The sequence below is a fragment of the Vulpes lagopus genome, chromosome 6, assembly GCF_018345385.1.
Source record: "Vulpes lagopus strain Blue_001 chromosome 6, ASM1834538v1, whole genome shotgun sequence".
NCBI lineage: Eukaryota > Metazoa > Chordata > Mammalia > Carnivora > Canidae > Vulpes > Vulpes lagopus.
The window spans coordinates 113,366,528-113,382,109 of record NC_054829.1 but is presented as its reverse complement, the minus strand read 5'-3'; the positions used below and the strand labels follow the sequence as shown (position 1 = coordinate 113,382,109).

Below are 15,582 nucleotides of genomic sequence, written 5' to 3'. Positions count from 1 at the left end.
AGAATGAAAAATAGAGATTTCCTTTTTCATTGTTCCTTTGTCCCTCCCTCAGATCAATGACAATGCGCCTTTATCAGATAAAAAATGATAAAGATTGGGAAAGTGTTTTCTCCCTTTACTTCCATTAGATGTTGATTACATTACTATAGCAGATTAGCAAATTATGCAGAATTCTTTTGACCATCAACCTAAACTACTTTTGTCAAAGCAAAAACACTAGGGTTAAAATTAATTTTCATTATAATACCTTCTTGCTTTTGAAAATATAGTCAGATGATTGTTGTTAAAATGTTACACAAAGCTTCTTACAGGTATTTTTCAGTATATCAGAAATCCAACACTGCCAGGACATAGCTATTAACTATTTCAATGACAGGAACTCTAACCTTGGAACAGCTTATTGTCAAAACCACTCAATTCAATTACTGGAGAGTATCAAGCAAAGTTGTCTTTCTAATGTGAACTCAAATACCTTGTCTCTTAGGATTCCTAAGGAATGAATGACTGTGTTATATATGTTGTTTTGGTGTTAGATTATTTCATTCAAAATAAAGATAGTGAAGAACCGCCCCCTCCCGCCCCCCTATTTTTTGATAAATGATTGTTCAAGGCCCCAACCAGATGGTTTAATTTCTACACACAATGTTTCTTCTTTTAATCTTTTTCTTTTTTCGGAAAGCTGATCCTACTCAGTATATATAGTTCAGAGGAAAAAAAAATAGAGACAGTGAGTTACGTAAAAATAAATCTGTAAATCTAAATGGGGAAACAAGAAGCAATGCTGTACAAATCCAAACACTAGAGAATCAAAGCAGGGTAGCAAAAGTGAGAAGGGATAAACAAATGGAATAGAACTCCATTATTTTTGGATTAGGGTTAATTAGGGCAGGGGATTCCAAAGACGGAAAGACTGATAAAACAAGAGTACTGAGTCGGAGGTGGATACAGGAGACAGGATAAGATGGAAAGAATAAAAACACATAATGAAACTGGTGACCAGTGCTTAAGTGACTGTGTGGTAGTTCTAATGAACCAGCTTTTAAATTTATTTTTTAAGAGATACCTGGGTGGTTCAGCGGTTGAGTGTCTGCTTTTGGCTCAGGGCGTGATCCCAGAATCCTGGATCGAGCCCCACACCGGGCTCCCTGCATGGAGCCTGCTTCTCCCTCTGCCTGTGTCTCTGCCTCTCTCTCTGTCTCTCATGAATAAATAAATAAAATATTTAAATAAATAAATTTGTTTTTTTAATTCATCTAATAATGGATGCACTTCTAGAAAAATGCCCTTAGAAATGATTATAGTGAATTGATGATAGTCACATATCTGCTCCTACTGCATGATCTTTGGAGAGCTAAATTTCTTAAACAACCCAGGTGAAGAAAGGCTTACTTGCTTGCCCATGTTAACTTTTAGAGTGTAAGGGATATGATGAGTTCAAGAGCACAGTAATTTAATTGTCCTCAATTAATTACAATTGGCTCAGAGAGCTAATTAACTATTTGATTATATATATGTCATGAAAATTTCATTTTCCAATGAGAATAGTAGTAAAAGCTCTTGGGGGAATAAGTAACTATAATTATAAGAATTACTGGCATGATTAGGGGCACCTGGGTGACTCAGTCAGCTAAGTGTCTGACTTTGGCTCAGGTCATGGTGTCCTAGGATTGAGACCCATGTTAAGCTCCCTGCTCAGCAGGTGTCTGCTTCTCTCTATGCCTCTGCCCCTCTCCCCACTTGTGCTTTCTCTCTCTCTTTCAAATATATAAATAAAATATTTTTTAAAATTACTGGCATGATTACATGAAGAGCATATTTTGTGGTAGGCAGAAAAAAAAAGCCTACTCCCCCACCCCCACCCCAAGATGTCCAAGTCTTAATCTTTGGAACCTGTTAATATATGTGTTACTTTTTTATGGCAAGAAGGATTTTTGCAGATGCGATTAAGTTAAAGATCTTGAGATGAGGATTATCCAGGTAGGCCAATCTAATCAGGTATGTACTTAAAAGTGGAAAACCTTCCTAGTTTTAGCCAGAGGTAGATGTGGCTATTAAAGAAAGGCAAAGAAAGATACAACACTGTTTATTTTGAAGATGAAGGAAGGGAACATGAGCCAAGGAATGTGAGTGGACTATAGAAGATGGAAAAGATGAGGCAGTGCTCGCTTCGGCAGCACATATACTAAAATTGGAACGATACAGAGAAGATTAGCACGGCCCCTGTGCAAGGATGACATGCAAATTCGTGAAGCGTTCCATATTTTTTATATGTTCTCATTCATTTGGGGAATATAAATAATAGTGAGAGGGAATAGAAGGGAAGGGAGAAGAAATGGGTAGGAAATATCAGAAAGGGAGACAGAACATAAAGACTCCTAACTCTGGGAAACGAACTAGGGGTGGTGGAAGGGGAGGAGGGCGGGGGATGGGGGGTGAATGGGTGACGGGCACTGAGGGGGGCACTTGAGGAGATGAGCACTGGGTGTTATTCTGTATGTTGGCAAATTGAACACCAATAAAAAATAAATTTATTATTAAAAAAAAAAAAAGGAAAAGATGAGGCAGTTGGTTCTCTCCTAGAGCTTCCAGAAAGGGACATGACCCTGCCAACACCTTGTACTTAGCCCAGTGAAACACATTAGACTTCTGGCCTCCAGAACTGTAAAATAATAAATCTGGGTTGTTTTATGCTGCTAAGTTGGTGGTAATTTGTTACAGCAGCAATAGAAAGCAAATATATGTAGCTATTTTAGTAATTGGTGCAATTAATAATTGTAACTAATAATATTTATAATCATTGTAATTATTAATATGAAAATGAGAAACCACTTAATCTTTTAAAGTAAAATTCTAATATGTGCCAAATGAGTAAATTTTAATACTTTTAAAATGTTAGGCCACTGAGAAGTTTAACAAAACAAGTTGACTGCATTTTCTTTGTCTATAAACAGTCCATAAGTTATGTCAAGTGTATCTCATAATTTATTTTATATCAACACTATGATTTTTTTAAGAACTATTTTGAATCTCAGGCTACAGTCTCATTATGCATAAATGGCCTATAAAAGTTAAGAATAGAAAAAATACTTTAGCTATTAGTTCATGCTTCCCAGAGACTAAGAGACAATATACCAGAATTTTGTGCATTTTTTGGTATACTTTAAAAGATGTTAAAAAGCCTGTATAAAGCCACAGTAAAACATTATAGGGAATGTAAAATCTGAGTACATACATACAGAAAGAAGTTAAATTATCTAAATGATGGGCAATTTCTGTTCTTTAATTAATCTAACACCAAAAGTGCCTGCCACTATGCCACTTTAATTCACTACAAACTATGAAACTGACTACAGCTACCAGAATTGTAGGCAAAATGCCTAGAAAGAAGCCACCATTAAATCTTAAAGTACAATCTACCTTGCCCATATCATTGCAGTTATAAGTACAAGGCATTCCAAGAGGTGGTTGATACTAAGTTTTGTTCCACATTTATAATTAAATCCACAGCAAACTTCAGACATCACCCATTAAGCTATAATAGACTCTGTCTTGGATGCAATATGCTATAAAGTAGAATTTGGTAGGGAGGATTTTTACATGGACACCATAGTATTCTGTTAGGGTACAACTGGGAAAGCAATATGAGGTGGAAAAGCTTAGCTTTGGGAGCCAGGTAGACCTGCATTTTGTATTCTAGGACTGCCACATGCTAATTGTAAGATCCTAGAGGCAAGTCATAGTATATGAATCTCAGTTTCTTTATTTAAAGTGATGGTATTTATAGTCATTGTTTTATAGGATTTTGGGGAGTATGAAATGACAATGGATGTAGAATACATAAAACAATATATGAACTCAATAAGTGTTACCTGTTTGGTAGTTAAGTACCCCCAAACACATCATTATAAAATAACTACATTTTCTATGGACCTAACATTATAAGCCATCATTACAGAAATATAAAAGAAGATCCCTTTATATTTTGATTTACTTCCTAGAATTATGAAATATTAAAAAAAATAAAAACTCTTAACTCTCAATCCAGAGAAGGATATGATCCAGTAACTGGCAAACACAAAATTTTCTCCTGTATTTTTTATTTCTTTTACAAAAAAAAATGTGTTTTGTTATTTATCAATGTACCCCTTGAAGTCCCCATCACAACACTTTGACAGAGTAGATGTTAATAATTTTCTGAACTGAGCTGAATATCTCTAGAATATAAGATTTACTCTGAGTTTTTGTCTTCTAATCTCCTGCTAGTCTAGTGTGTGGAGCTTGCATTGCCTTATTCAGCTGTAGTACATATGTCTCTGATGGCTCTGCTCTTTGTCATGCTTGGAAAGGAGATTCACTGTATTGGGGCTTTAACAATGTAGTCAGCAAATATTGTTTATAAATTCATATAGTGTTCTGCAATAATATTTGTCTCCTTTAAATGATTTAGAACTCGTTGTTTTAGAATGTCATTGCATAACAAATAACTCCTTAATATTAATAGAAATAGAAATACATTCTATCTTACAATTTAACAAATTTAATAAAATGTATTAAGTGTAAGTTGATAATGGATATGAAATAGTTTTTTTCCCCTTTGCTTAAACTATTTCTCTATGTTAAATTATTGGCAAAAACTATTTCCAGAAAATTATTTCTTTATAATAGCTATTTATATAATTGCTAGTACAATATGACTATTTGAATTTGATAATAATACTGAGAGTGATATATATTCCTGTATATTATAAATCACTTTATATCGAATATAGTAATACATATTCCATCAAACTAAAAGAAAAAATTTCATATACATTCATACTAACAGTCCCAAATTGCCTAACTTTTTGACAATTTTAAAACAGAGACCAGTGGATTTGGACATATTCCACTTCCATAAGCATTCAGGTGACTTGTAGGGATCCCTAACCTTCCTAATGTGAGCCACAATGGTTATACCTGAGGAAACTGTTAACTAAGCATTGTAAACTCAACAAAACTATTTTTCAAAGATGAGGCTGAATAAAGGCATTTACATTTCATAAAAAAAAAATCTGGGAGAGTTTACCATGAATAGACTCGCATTAAAAGAACTTTTAAAAGATGGGCTTCATGATGAATGAGAATCATTCATTCAATAAATATATACTGAGCCAGGCACACTTCTAAGTGCTGGAGATAGTGAAGAGAATAGATGTATGTTGGTAAATTGAACACCAATAAAAATTAATTAAAAAAAAAAAAAGAACATGATAGAAAGATAATTTCCTATCATTAAATAATTTATGCTAAATTTAAAAAAAAAACTGATACTGCCAAAAATATATGAAGTCAAATTTTATTTTTATGGCTTTTTTAGAAGAAATTACTTATTTCAGGGACTGAAGTTATCCTGAGTTTCAAATCTATTCAGACACCTTCATATCTGTGTCTATAAGATGTCTAGTAATGACACCACAGTAGCCTAAGTTTAGCCAATTAGACTTATTTCTAAGTGCTGCCCTTCAGTTTCATTCCAATTAAGTTTTTAACCTCTCAGGAGAAAGACTCTAATGTTGGCTTCTCAAAAAGCTGCTAGCAGTGCATATGCCTAACAATGGCAGATTACCCGCAACTGTATTGTAAATGTGGAATTTTGATGGGAAAAGATGTGTGAAAGCTGTCTCTATTATTCTGGACACTACAAAAGCCTTTCCCTTTAAAGTATCAAATGCATAAGTTTAAAATTCTGATAAGAAACCATAACATCAAATCAATAAAGACAGAGGAAAAAAAAAAAAATCCTGTCCTCCTGGAGCTGACATTTTATAGCTAAAGTTACAAAGCAACATAAATAAGCAAATACAACTATATCTACATATATATCTATTATCTATATCTATATATCTATATATCTATATAGATATATATAAAGGTCTAACAGCATGCTGTTAGACCTTTACTAACTAGATCTTTGGTGGAGGGTGGGGGGGTGGAGAGCCTGCATCTGCTCATTTGCCAATTTCCATGGTGTAAATGCTACCTCCATGTCAAATTTCAAACTGCTGACTCTGTCATGAGGTTATGACACGGAGACATATACAATTTTCGTGCTGAGCCTGTGTGAGCTGATTTGAGCATACCAGTGATGATCAGATCATAAGTGCTAGGGAGAAAAATTAGCAGGAAAAGATGGATAGATTTAGCGGTTGCAATTTGAAAGGAAATGGTTAGAAAAAACTTCACTGAGAAGATACAATTTGAGTAAAGAACTGAAGGAAGTGAGAAAGAGAGCCATGTACCAATTTTGGAGAAAACCATTTTAGGCAGAAAGAATAGTAAGAGCAAAACCCTGAAGCAGGAGTTGGAAATGACAAGAAGGCTGGAGATGTTTTAACAGAGTGAGAGGCTCAGGGAGTTAAAGGCAGGGTATACAAGATTGTAAGAATTTAGGCTTACAATAACATTGGAAGTCATTAAAGGGTTCTGATCTGAGGAAGGACATGATCTAAATTATATGCTAATGGCCTCAGTCTGGCTTCTCGGCTGAAAAGGAGTAAACCAAGCTAATAAAATGTTGATGGTAGTAAAAATAATAATGTCTGAAATCTGGGATTCACAACAACAACTTAACAGCCAAAACAAGGAGCCTCGGTGTCCACCGAAAGATGAATGGATAAAGAAGATGTTTATGTATACAATGGAATATTACTCAGCCATTAGAAATGACAAATCCCCACCATTTGCTTCAACGTGGATGAACTGAAGGGTATTATGCTGAGTGAAATAAGTCAATCGGAGAAGGACAAACATTATATGTTCTCATTCATTTGGGGAATATAAATAATAGTGAAAGGGAATATAAGGGAAGGGAGAAGAAGTGTGTGGGAAATATCAGAAAGGGAGACAGAACATAAAGACTCCTAACTCTGGGAAACGAACTAGGGGTGGTGGAAGGGGAGGAGGGTGGGGGGTGGGAGTGAATGGGTGACGGGCACCAAGGGGGGCACTTGACGGGATGAGCACTGGGTGTTATTCTGTATGTTGGCAAATTGAACACCAATAAAAAATAAATTTATTATTAAAAACAAAACAAAACAAAACATCCAAAACAAGAACGGCTCCTCAGCCAAAGGAGAGTGGGCATGATTGCAGATAAAATACTTTTTGACTGAAGTGTGAAGATATTGATTAATATTAGCACTTGTTTAGCACATATGCTTAAATTTCTGGAGAAGCTCCTGGAAGAACAGAAATCAAACACACACATTTCAAACCAGGAGTAGGTAGAGAAAAGAAGGAAACTGACAATAAAGACAATAAAAAACAGAGTAAAAAAAGAAGAAATCGAACAAGTGGGACAAATATAAAGCACAAATAATACAGCTGAAATTAATCCATGTACACTGATAATCAAATTAAGTGTATGTAGATTCACCTTGTTAACTAAAAGACAAATACTGGAAAAATAGATTAAAAAGAAAATTAAGTATGTATGTATATATATCCTTAAATAACATAGCTTTAAAATACAGAGGTGATAATTAATGGAAAAACAAGGAAATATTTACAATCCTCTATCAGAGTGAAGAATTACGCACACCTCCTTTGATAACATCAAGTAGTACACCCCATTACTCCTCCTGCCTCCAGAAAAAGATCAAAACAGTAAGAACATAGATTTGAACAGCATAGTTGATAAAGTTGAGCTAATAGATATACTTTAACTAGAGAATATTTGCTTTTGTAGTTCACAAGGAATATTATATCCAGTCATAAAGTGATCCTCACAAATTTAAAGTACTTGTTTCCAGCAGACCCATGCTTCCAGAGCAACCTGCAATTACAATGAATATCAGCAAATAAGAAACAGCAGAGAAAATGGAAAGGAATTAGAGAAATATGAGAGTGGGAGTGGAGAAAGGATTGGTGCTGTGTAGATTCTGACATCCATTCAGAGTACTATAGTGAACTATCTGGAGAAGGTTTTGTTTCCTTTCTGTTTTTACTTATGACAGAATAATTGATTGCAGTTGCCTTCCCCCCAAAACATTTGGTATGTTAAGTTCTTTTTCAATGATTTTATGAAGGCTCTGGCTTTACTTGAGCTGGGGTAGTGAATATTCTGATGAGAGAGTGAAGCCAGATAGCATAGAGATCACCTTTACACTCCAATTACAGCCTCCAGGGGTCAGCCCCTAGCAAGACTGAGAAGTCAGCCAAGTCTGTCGCTGAGCCTGATACCACTATTTCTCAGATCTTTATGGCTTTTCCTACTTCTGTCTTCAGCACTTCCTTTCCCCCTTTCCCCAGGCACTCTGGGATCTTTAGTTAGTGAGGAAAATAATGATAAAGTAACTGATGACATTGTATTAAGGATTTAAGTGGCCTCTCCTAAGGCCACTTTTAAAATGTAGATTTTTTAAAGGGGTGAACTACAACACAGCCAAATTAAGGAACATTGACATGTGAGAGGCTAGTGGGAAAGACTGGGGGTTGTGTGTCTATGGAAGGGGATGCTGAATTGCTAACCTCCAATCACATGGTGGGCCCCTCTAGTGGGCTGATAATGTATGTCTGGGCTGGTTCCTCATTTTCTCATGGATGTTAGAAGTTTGGCAAAAAGACAATGTGTGCCAATCTTAGCAGGAGGAGGAAGAAACATGGGAGGAAGAGAGTGAGATATATATAGCTCTTTTATTTGTTGAGAGTATAGCTGCTGAGAATTCATAAAACTTTGAAAGACCTCCCTTCTCTCTTCTACTTTACAACTGTCTTAGGGGCAAAATGTTACAGGAAATGGTCTAAGTCTAAAGATATGATGGATCTTAGGCCCAGAGTGAATTCATTCTTCTGAGGGAGAATGTGAATTGTTAATATTCATTTGGTCATGCTGTGCTGGTCATCAATAGCGTTAAAATGCTTAATGGCAGAAGCCTCTATTTATATGCCACTTGTCTTCTCTAAAACTCTTTCTGTACACTTAGTCTCAGGAAGTCTAAGGACAGGTCCCTAGAACACTAGGGATTTAAGTATCACAAAACTAGTTCATGGTGAATTTGAGACAAGTCTTGTCCACATAAATAAAACACACGCATCCCTTTATCTGACTTCACTATGACTGAAATTAGTATTGCCACTTTTGAAGAACATATTGTCCAAACTACATGTTCTTTGGTTCTTTAAGGACTATGGCTTGTAGCTAATAAATTCTGCAACTAATGGACAACACCTTAGGTCTGTAATTTTTTTCTTCCTCATGAAGAGTCATATTTTATGCCATGTCAGTTTCTTATGTTGCTTTGAGGCTCTTTCAAATGTGCTCATGTAATTCAGCAGCTAAATAAGTAAAACTGTTATTGCATTGCTAATTCTAATTTTCCAATTAAATAAGGAAACACATTTTTTTGGTTCCACATAAGGAAAAATTTACACTTTTGCAATGATTAGTATAATAAGTAAAACTTATGTGCTATGCACCATCCTTCTAGTTTTCCAAGAAACATTCTATGTTACCTTCAATTTTCTCACATTCTTTTCAATTTTCCTGATAGTTTAAATAGAGAAAATATACTATTATTCATAAGTGTTAATAATTAAATAAAAGAACTTGATTAAAAATATTTCTATTAATTATGTATTTTTCATTACCATATCCATGACCTTCTCTTAGATCACATGCTCTTTATTTAATCTCTCCTCCTAGGAAAAAAGGTAAGATAAGGTAAGGTCTCCCTTACCCCAGTTAGTTAGGAAGTCCTATTATTGCTCTGGTTTGCCTGGGATTCCAGTTTTATCACTGAATGCTCTCATTCCAGGGAAACCAGAATGAATGGTTGGTCACCCTAACTCCCAATCACCCTCCAGCTGATTTCTCTTCTCTCCTTCACATCAAACTTTCTTCACTGAGTACTCCACACACCTCTTCTCCATGTACTAACTCTTTAATTTACTCCTGAACTTATTACAACTATGCCTCTGCCTCGATGGCTCAATATTCCCCTAGAGTTTATGAGTCTCCAATGACCTTCACCTTTTATCAAAAGAGACTCGCCAGTCCTTACCTCAGTGGACTGTGCTGCTGGATTTTATACTGTTGATCACACCCTCTGCAACAGTCTTTATTCCCAAGACTTAAACAGTAGTCCCCCCTTACTCATAGGGAAAATGTTCCAAAACCAACAGTGGATGCCTAAGCTTGCAGACTGTACCAAGCCCTACATTTTTTAATGCATACATCCCTATGATAAAATTTAGCTTATAAATTAGGAACAGGAAAAAATGAACAACAATAATAATTATAATATACTGTAATAAAGAAGTTATGTGAATGTGGTCTCTCTCTCTAAACATCTTGTACTGTACTCACCCTTCTTGTGATGATGTGAGATGACAAAATGCCTAATGATGAGATGAAGTGGGGTGAATGACAGAGGCATTGTGATATAGTGTTAGGCTACTATCGACCTCATGACTGTATGTCAGGAGAATCATCTGCTTCCTGACCATGGTTGACTTCTGGTATCTGAAACTATGGAAAACAAAACCACAAATAAGGGGGGACTGCTGTATAACATCACAACTTCTTAGTCTCTGACACTGATCTTTTTGACTCTTATCAATGAGATCATCTCTCTCTACTTGTTTTCTGAAAGATGACTTCCTTAACATTCTACACTCAGTCTTTTTCCCTTATCATTCTATAAACCCTTTTCCTAGCTGATCTTACATACTTTCATGCTTTGAACCATGCCTTCGATAGAACAGTAACTTCTAACAAAAACTATACTTGCTATCCAGACTTCTATGGTGAGCCAACTACCTGTTAAACATCTGTACCTGTATGACCCAGATGCCCTTCAATAGTTTAGCATTTTTAATATGGCCTCTAATTACCTTCACTAGGGTCTTCTTGCTCTCTCTCTTTTTTTTTTTAAGATTTATTTATTTATTTGAAAGAGAGAGAGAGAGAGAGAATCTCAAGCAGACTCCACATTGAGTGTGGAGCCTGATGCAGGGCTTGATCTCACCAGCCTGAGATCATGACCTGAGCTGAAACCAAGAGCTGGATGCTTAATCAACTGTGCCACCTAGGTGCCCCTCTCTCCTCTTTCTTTGTTGTTGGAATAATGAACTATTATTCACCTATGCCAAACATCTTAATGTTTCCTTGATTATATTCTTTCACTTCCACTGATCCAGTTAGTAAGTTGTTCAATTTTACCTCCTAAATAGTTCTTAAATTGGTCCTTTCTTCTCCATTCTTATCATTTCCTGGTTTTAAGAAATTTCCTTTTGTCTGAAATATCACTGCTACAACCTCCCAAATCATCACATTGCTCCAGCCTTGCCTTCAAAATCTGTCCTGCTTAATAGAACTTAATGGTTTCAGGTACAGGGCACACAGTACAGTGTTTCCAATGACATTACTTACATAAAACCATGTAGACACCTTTACTGCTATATTTACCACATAGCAAACTATCTATCTATTAAACAGCAGCCCCTACCAAGACAGTAAACTCTTAAGAAAGAACCCATGCTTTATTTACTTTTGCATCCCTAGTGCCTGCCTCTGTGCCAGGCATGGGATGTGGCCAAAACAGTTACTGAGTAGGTAGGTAAGTGCTCAGCGCAGTCATCAACTATGTGCTTTCTGGGCTTCTTTTACTATACTTTCCCCACCCTCTCTTCTAAAGGGATGAGGCTTAAGATTCCATCTACATACTGCCAAAAATACTTCACGTATAGTACATGCTTAATAACTAGTTACAGAATGAATCAAAGAGAAAGAAAGAAAGAAAGAAAGAAAGAAAGAAAGAAAGAAAGAAAGAAAGAAAGAAGAAAGAAAGAAAGAAAGAAAGAAAAGAAATAAAGAAGAAAGAAAGAAAAAGAAAGGAGAAAGAAAGGAAGAAAGAAAAAAGAAAAGGAGACAAAGTGTTTAAACTCTCAGGGCAACTGCATACAATGAATTAGTGTTTCGAGACACAATCACAGATACAATGTAGAAGTAGTTTAAAAGCTCAAAAAATTCAAAATATACTTTCTTTTAAGCCTTAAGATTGGTTAGAAACTATATTCCCATCAAAATGGGCAATTCATTAAATATTTTACACATGTTGAATTCTTATTAATTGTGCTCAACTGTAATGTGTTTAATTTTTTATACCCCTTAAAAATGGTTTAACCTTAAGAGCACTGAAGACATTTTATATTTTGTATAATTTTAGAGGAGGATGTAGTAGGGCTTTGCATATAAAACTCAGAGATTTATCTAGCACATTTTAAAATGGCATAACAAAATATTTTGCCAGTTTTAAAGAATTATACTTCAGAAATCAAACCTTAAAAACCAATTTTATCATAATATTTTGAAATGAAAAAAAATTGGAAGAGAATTATATACTGTTTGTAATCTTCAAGTGCATAATGTTTAAGCTACTAACTTGGTTTTAATGTAGCTACAATTTTCAAGTATATTTCATAAAACTTAATGAAAACTTAAGCACAACTTCTATGTTAATTTTTGTTGAGTTAAAAAGAGGAGTCCATAATATTGTCAAAAATATGGGGGTCTTTTTTTTTTTCAGTTTTTATACTCTTTTACGGTAACATTTAATGGTCTTTCTGGTATTCTTAGCACATTAACTAGTGTGATGAACATTACTATTATTTGCTTGATGCTTAGTCTTTACAGAAAAGAATGCAGTTTTCAATATTTTTTTCCATCTTTGTATTTTACTAAAAGGTCAAAGATGCACAGAATAAAAAATATGTATCAAGATCTCTCCTTTCACTTTTATGAGAAATCAATCCATAGTATAAGAAAGATAGAATCCTATCGTATTTTGAATGGAAAGTAAGATAAATGTAGATCATTTTAATTTTAAATTTCATTAATATTATAACAACCAGTTGTTTATATAACACAATTCATTCACAAAGTCAACTATCCTCAAATAATTGTTTTCAATAGGGCAACAGTTTTATATAATAAGAAACTAGTACCATTTAAATGCAGCATGATGGACTTCATATACGTCCCAGAAGTGTTCAATGAATTCTGAAACTTAATTTAAATCCTTATGTTTGTGTATGAATAAGTATGCTTCTATATATTCATAGCTTTCCATATTTAGTAGTGCTGATTTTCAGAGTTTCAAAAATATGAGAGAAAGTGAGTTGCACATTTGACTTACAAAAATATCTGAACTTGCTACTTATGAGATCTTTAATTCTTGAAAATTTGTGGGAGTATTTATTTTCATTAAAACAAATTCACTTTGATTTCATATTTAAATGAACGAAAGTCTTAGATTAGTAGTAGTTTTCTAAGGTAGATAGTTTCTGGAAAGTTAATTAAACAAGATGGCTTCTACTCTATAGCTTTATATATAGATAGCAAAATCAGGATCCTGCCACGCTCAATCTTTTAGTAGTCATTTTTCCTTGATTCAGTGAGAAATAGCCCAATATCTCAAATATAGCTGAGAATAGCCAACTCATCCCAGTTTACCTAAGACTTTCCAAATAAAATGAATATCCCATGTCCCAGGAAATCCCTCAGCCCGAGAAAAACTGACATACCTAGTAAACCTACAGAGAGATGACCTAAACTTTGAAACTTCGAGATAAAAAGGGCCTTACCTTAACATCATTGGTGTTCATTCTTGTTCCTTCCTTTCCCACAAAAATATCATCAATATCCACAAGAATGTACCTGTCCAAGGACAGTGTCAGCCTCTTTCCTGACAAGAAGGAAACAGCATCTATGAAGATGAGCTTGTGCAACCAAAAGTTTAAGTTGTTGCCAAAAAAAACTCTTTGAATTCCATCATGAAGCCCCAAGTCGTGTATGACAGTGGCATAAAAAGCACCTTTAAAGATGGGAGGAGAAAGGTTCTCTGGGGTCTTTACTTTGGCGAATATTACTGGTTGGTAGGCTGAGTGATTAATCTGGAAAACTGTCCAGTCAGTTCCAGGTAAAGAACCTTTTTCAAGCTTGGAAGATTTGGTCACATGAAGCAATGGAGAATGAGGATTAATACAACAATCTTTTACTGCAAGGTTTCCATATATGGAAAAAGGGAAACCTTTCAACTGAAAGCTCTGTAGACTCTTCTCACTAGTTTTGTGGAATCCAATGATACCCACACCATATTCCACACAGTATTTATCTAAAAGGCTTCGGTTCCAAGAGTCCATATTTATATACTTTAATATATTCTCATAAATAATGAGAATATATTTGCCTTTAGTTTTTTCTATAAGTGCTGGGAGATCCCCCTTTCCAGGAGCAATTTCAATGTGATACTGGAATCTGCTGGATTCTAGAATCATAATTATGTCTTGACCAAGCGATGAGTATTGGCTCTCCACAAACACCAGAACTGTGGGGTCTGTCCTTGAAGTGTCAGAAAGCTTCATTGTCTTGACTTCCATAAGTCTGTATGGTAGGTGTTGGAAGTCCCCACAGTCCACTTCTGACATCATCTCAGAGGGTTCATTTTCTTGTTTGTAGCCACTGTATAGGTAGTAGGCAGAAATAATAATGCTCACCATACAAAATGTGGCAAGCAGAATAACCGTCCTTTGAAAGTGTCTGTGAAGCTTCATGATAAAACTCATGTTGTATATACTTTCCTCAGACTGTTCCAATAGAAGCACCATAAAAAAAAAGAAGAAGAAAAGAAAAGACGGGGTTCAGCTACTTGTCCAGTCTCAGTCAATAGTTTATGTCACCATTGCAGCGCATTTGTGTCACTTGATCAGGGCTCACAGAAAATACAGTCTGAAAAGTAGAATGAAATAGAACAGAATATCAAACATTCATTCTGTGGCATTAAAGTGAGCAAGCTTTTTCCTGCTGACTGGCACAAGTGGCAACCTGTTAGACAGATGAACTGGTGTATGGTCTGTAAGAAAACCTCTGTTTCCTCTTCCCAGATCTGGATGAGGACATGGGGGTGATAGAAACGGGAAGAGGGCTCCATTTAATAGAGGCTCTCTGTCCTTCATTTGGAAAATACATTGGGCTAACAAGAAATTTCCTGTTATTTACTGAGCTTTGCATCAAACTCTATAGATACCACAGACCTAAGACCACACAGAGAGGTCACCTGAGCCATACACTGCCACGTCATGTAAGGCATACATGATACATATGTGTTTAACTACATATACTGAAAATTCATGAAAGTTTGGACATATTTCATTAGGTGCTATAGTTAAGACACTAGTTTCTGCTTTTTGGAAAAGAGCTCAGTAATTACATGAAAAAGTACTATAAAAGTGTCTTTTAAAACCAATAACAATAACAAACTTCATGAAACACCTTGTCATGCTGTAATTTCAAATCTCTTTCAAGTTTTACTAATCTTAGAAAAAATTAGTAGCTTTTAAAAAACAATAAGAAAGAAACTCGAGTGCTTCTTAGAGCAGAAGTTTATTAGAGTCTTAAAGTCCTGGCACTTTTCAGGAGTATGGAAAAATGAAGTATAAAAAATTGGAGTATAAAAAAATTAAGAAAGATCACCTTATTGTCCACAAGGCAGACTGAAAGGGTTCACTGCACCACTGCCTCTCACTAATTGTGTCACTTTGGCC

At 35.1% G+C, this 15,582-nt stretch overlaps 1 protein-coding gene and 1 non-coding gene across 3 annotated transcripts in view; one reads left to right on the top strand and one right to left on the bottom strand.

Annotated features, from left to right (window-relative positions):
• Nucleotides 1-15,582, bottom strand: part of NDST3 (N-deacetylase and N-sulfotransferase 3) — a 177,098-nt gene that overhangs the window by 150,060 nt on the left and 11,456 nt on the right. For both annotated transcript variants that reach the window (XM_041757650.1, XM_041757652.1), the window contains exon 3: nucleotides 13,624-14,767. In XM_041757650.1, the coding sequence (XP_041613584.1) occupies nucleotides 13,624-14,646 (1,023 nt within the window). In that variant the 5' untranslated portion in view covers nucleotides 14,647-14,767. The remainder of the gene's footprint in view (nucleotides 1-13,623; nucleotides 14,768-15,582) is intronic.
• On the top strand, nucleotides 2,159-2,265 carry LOC121493955. Its single transcript, XR_005988605.1, has one exon. It is a non-coding gene; the product is annotated as a U6 spliceosomal RNA (small nuclear RNA).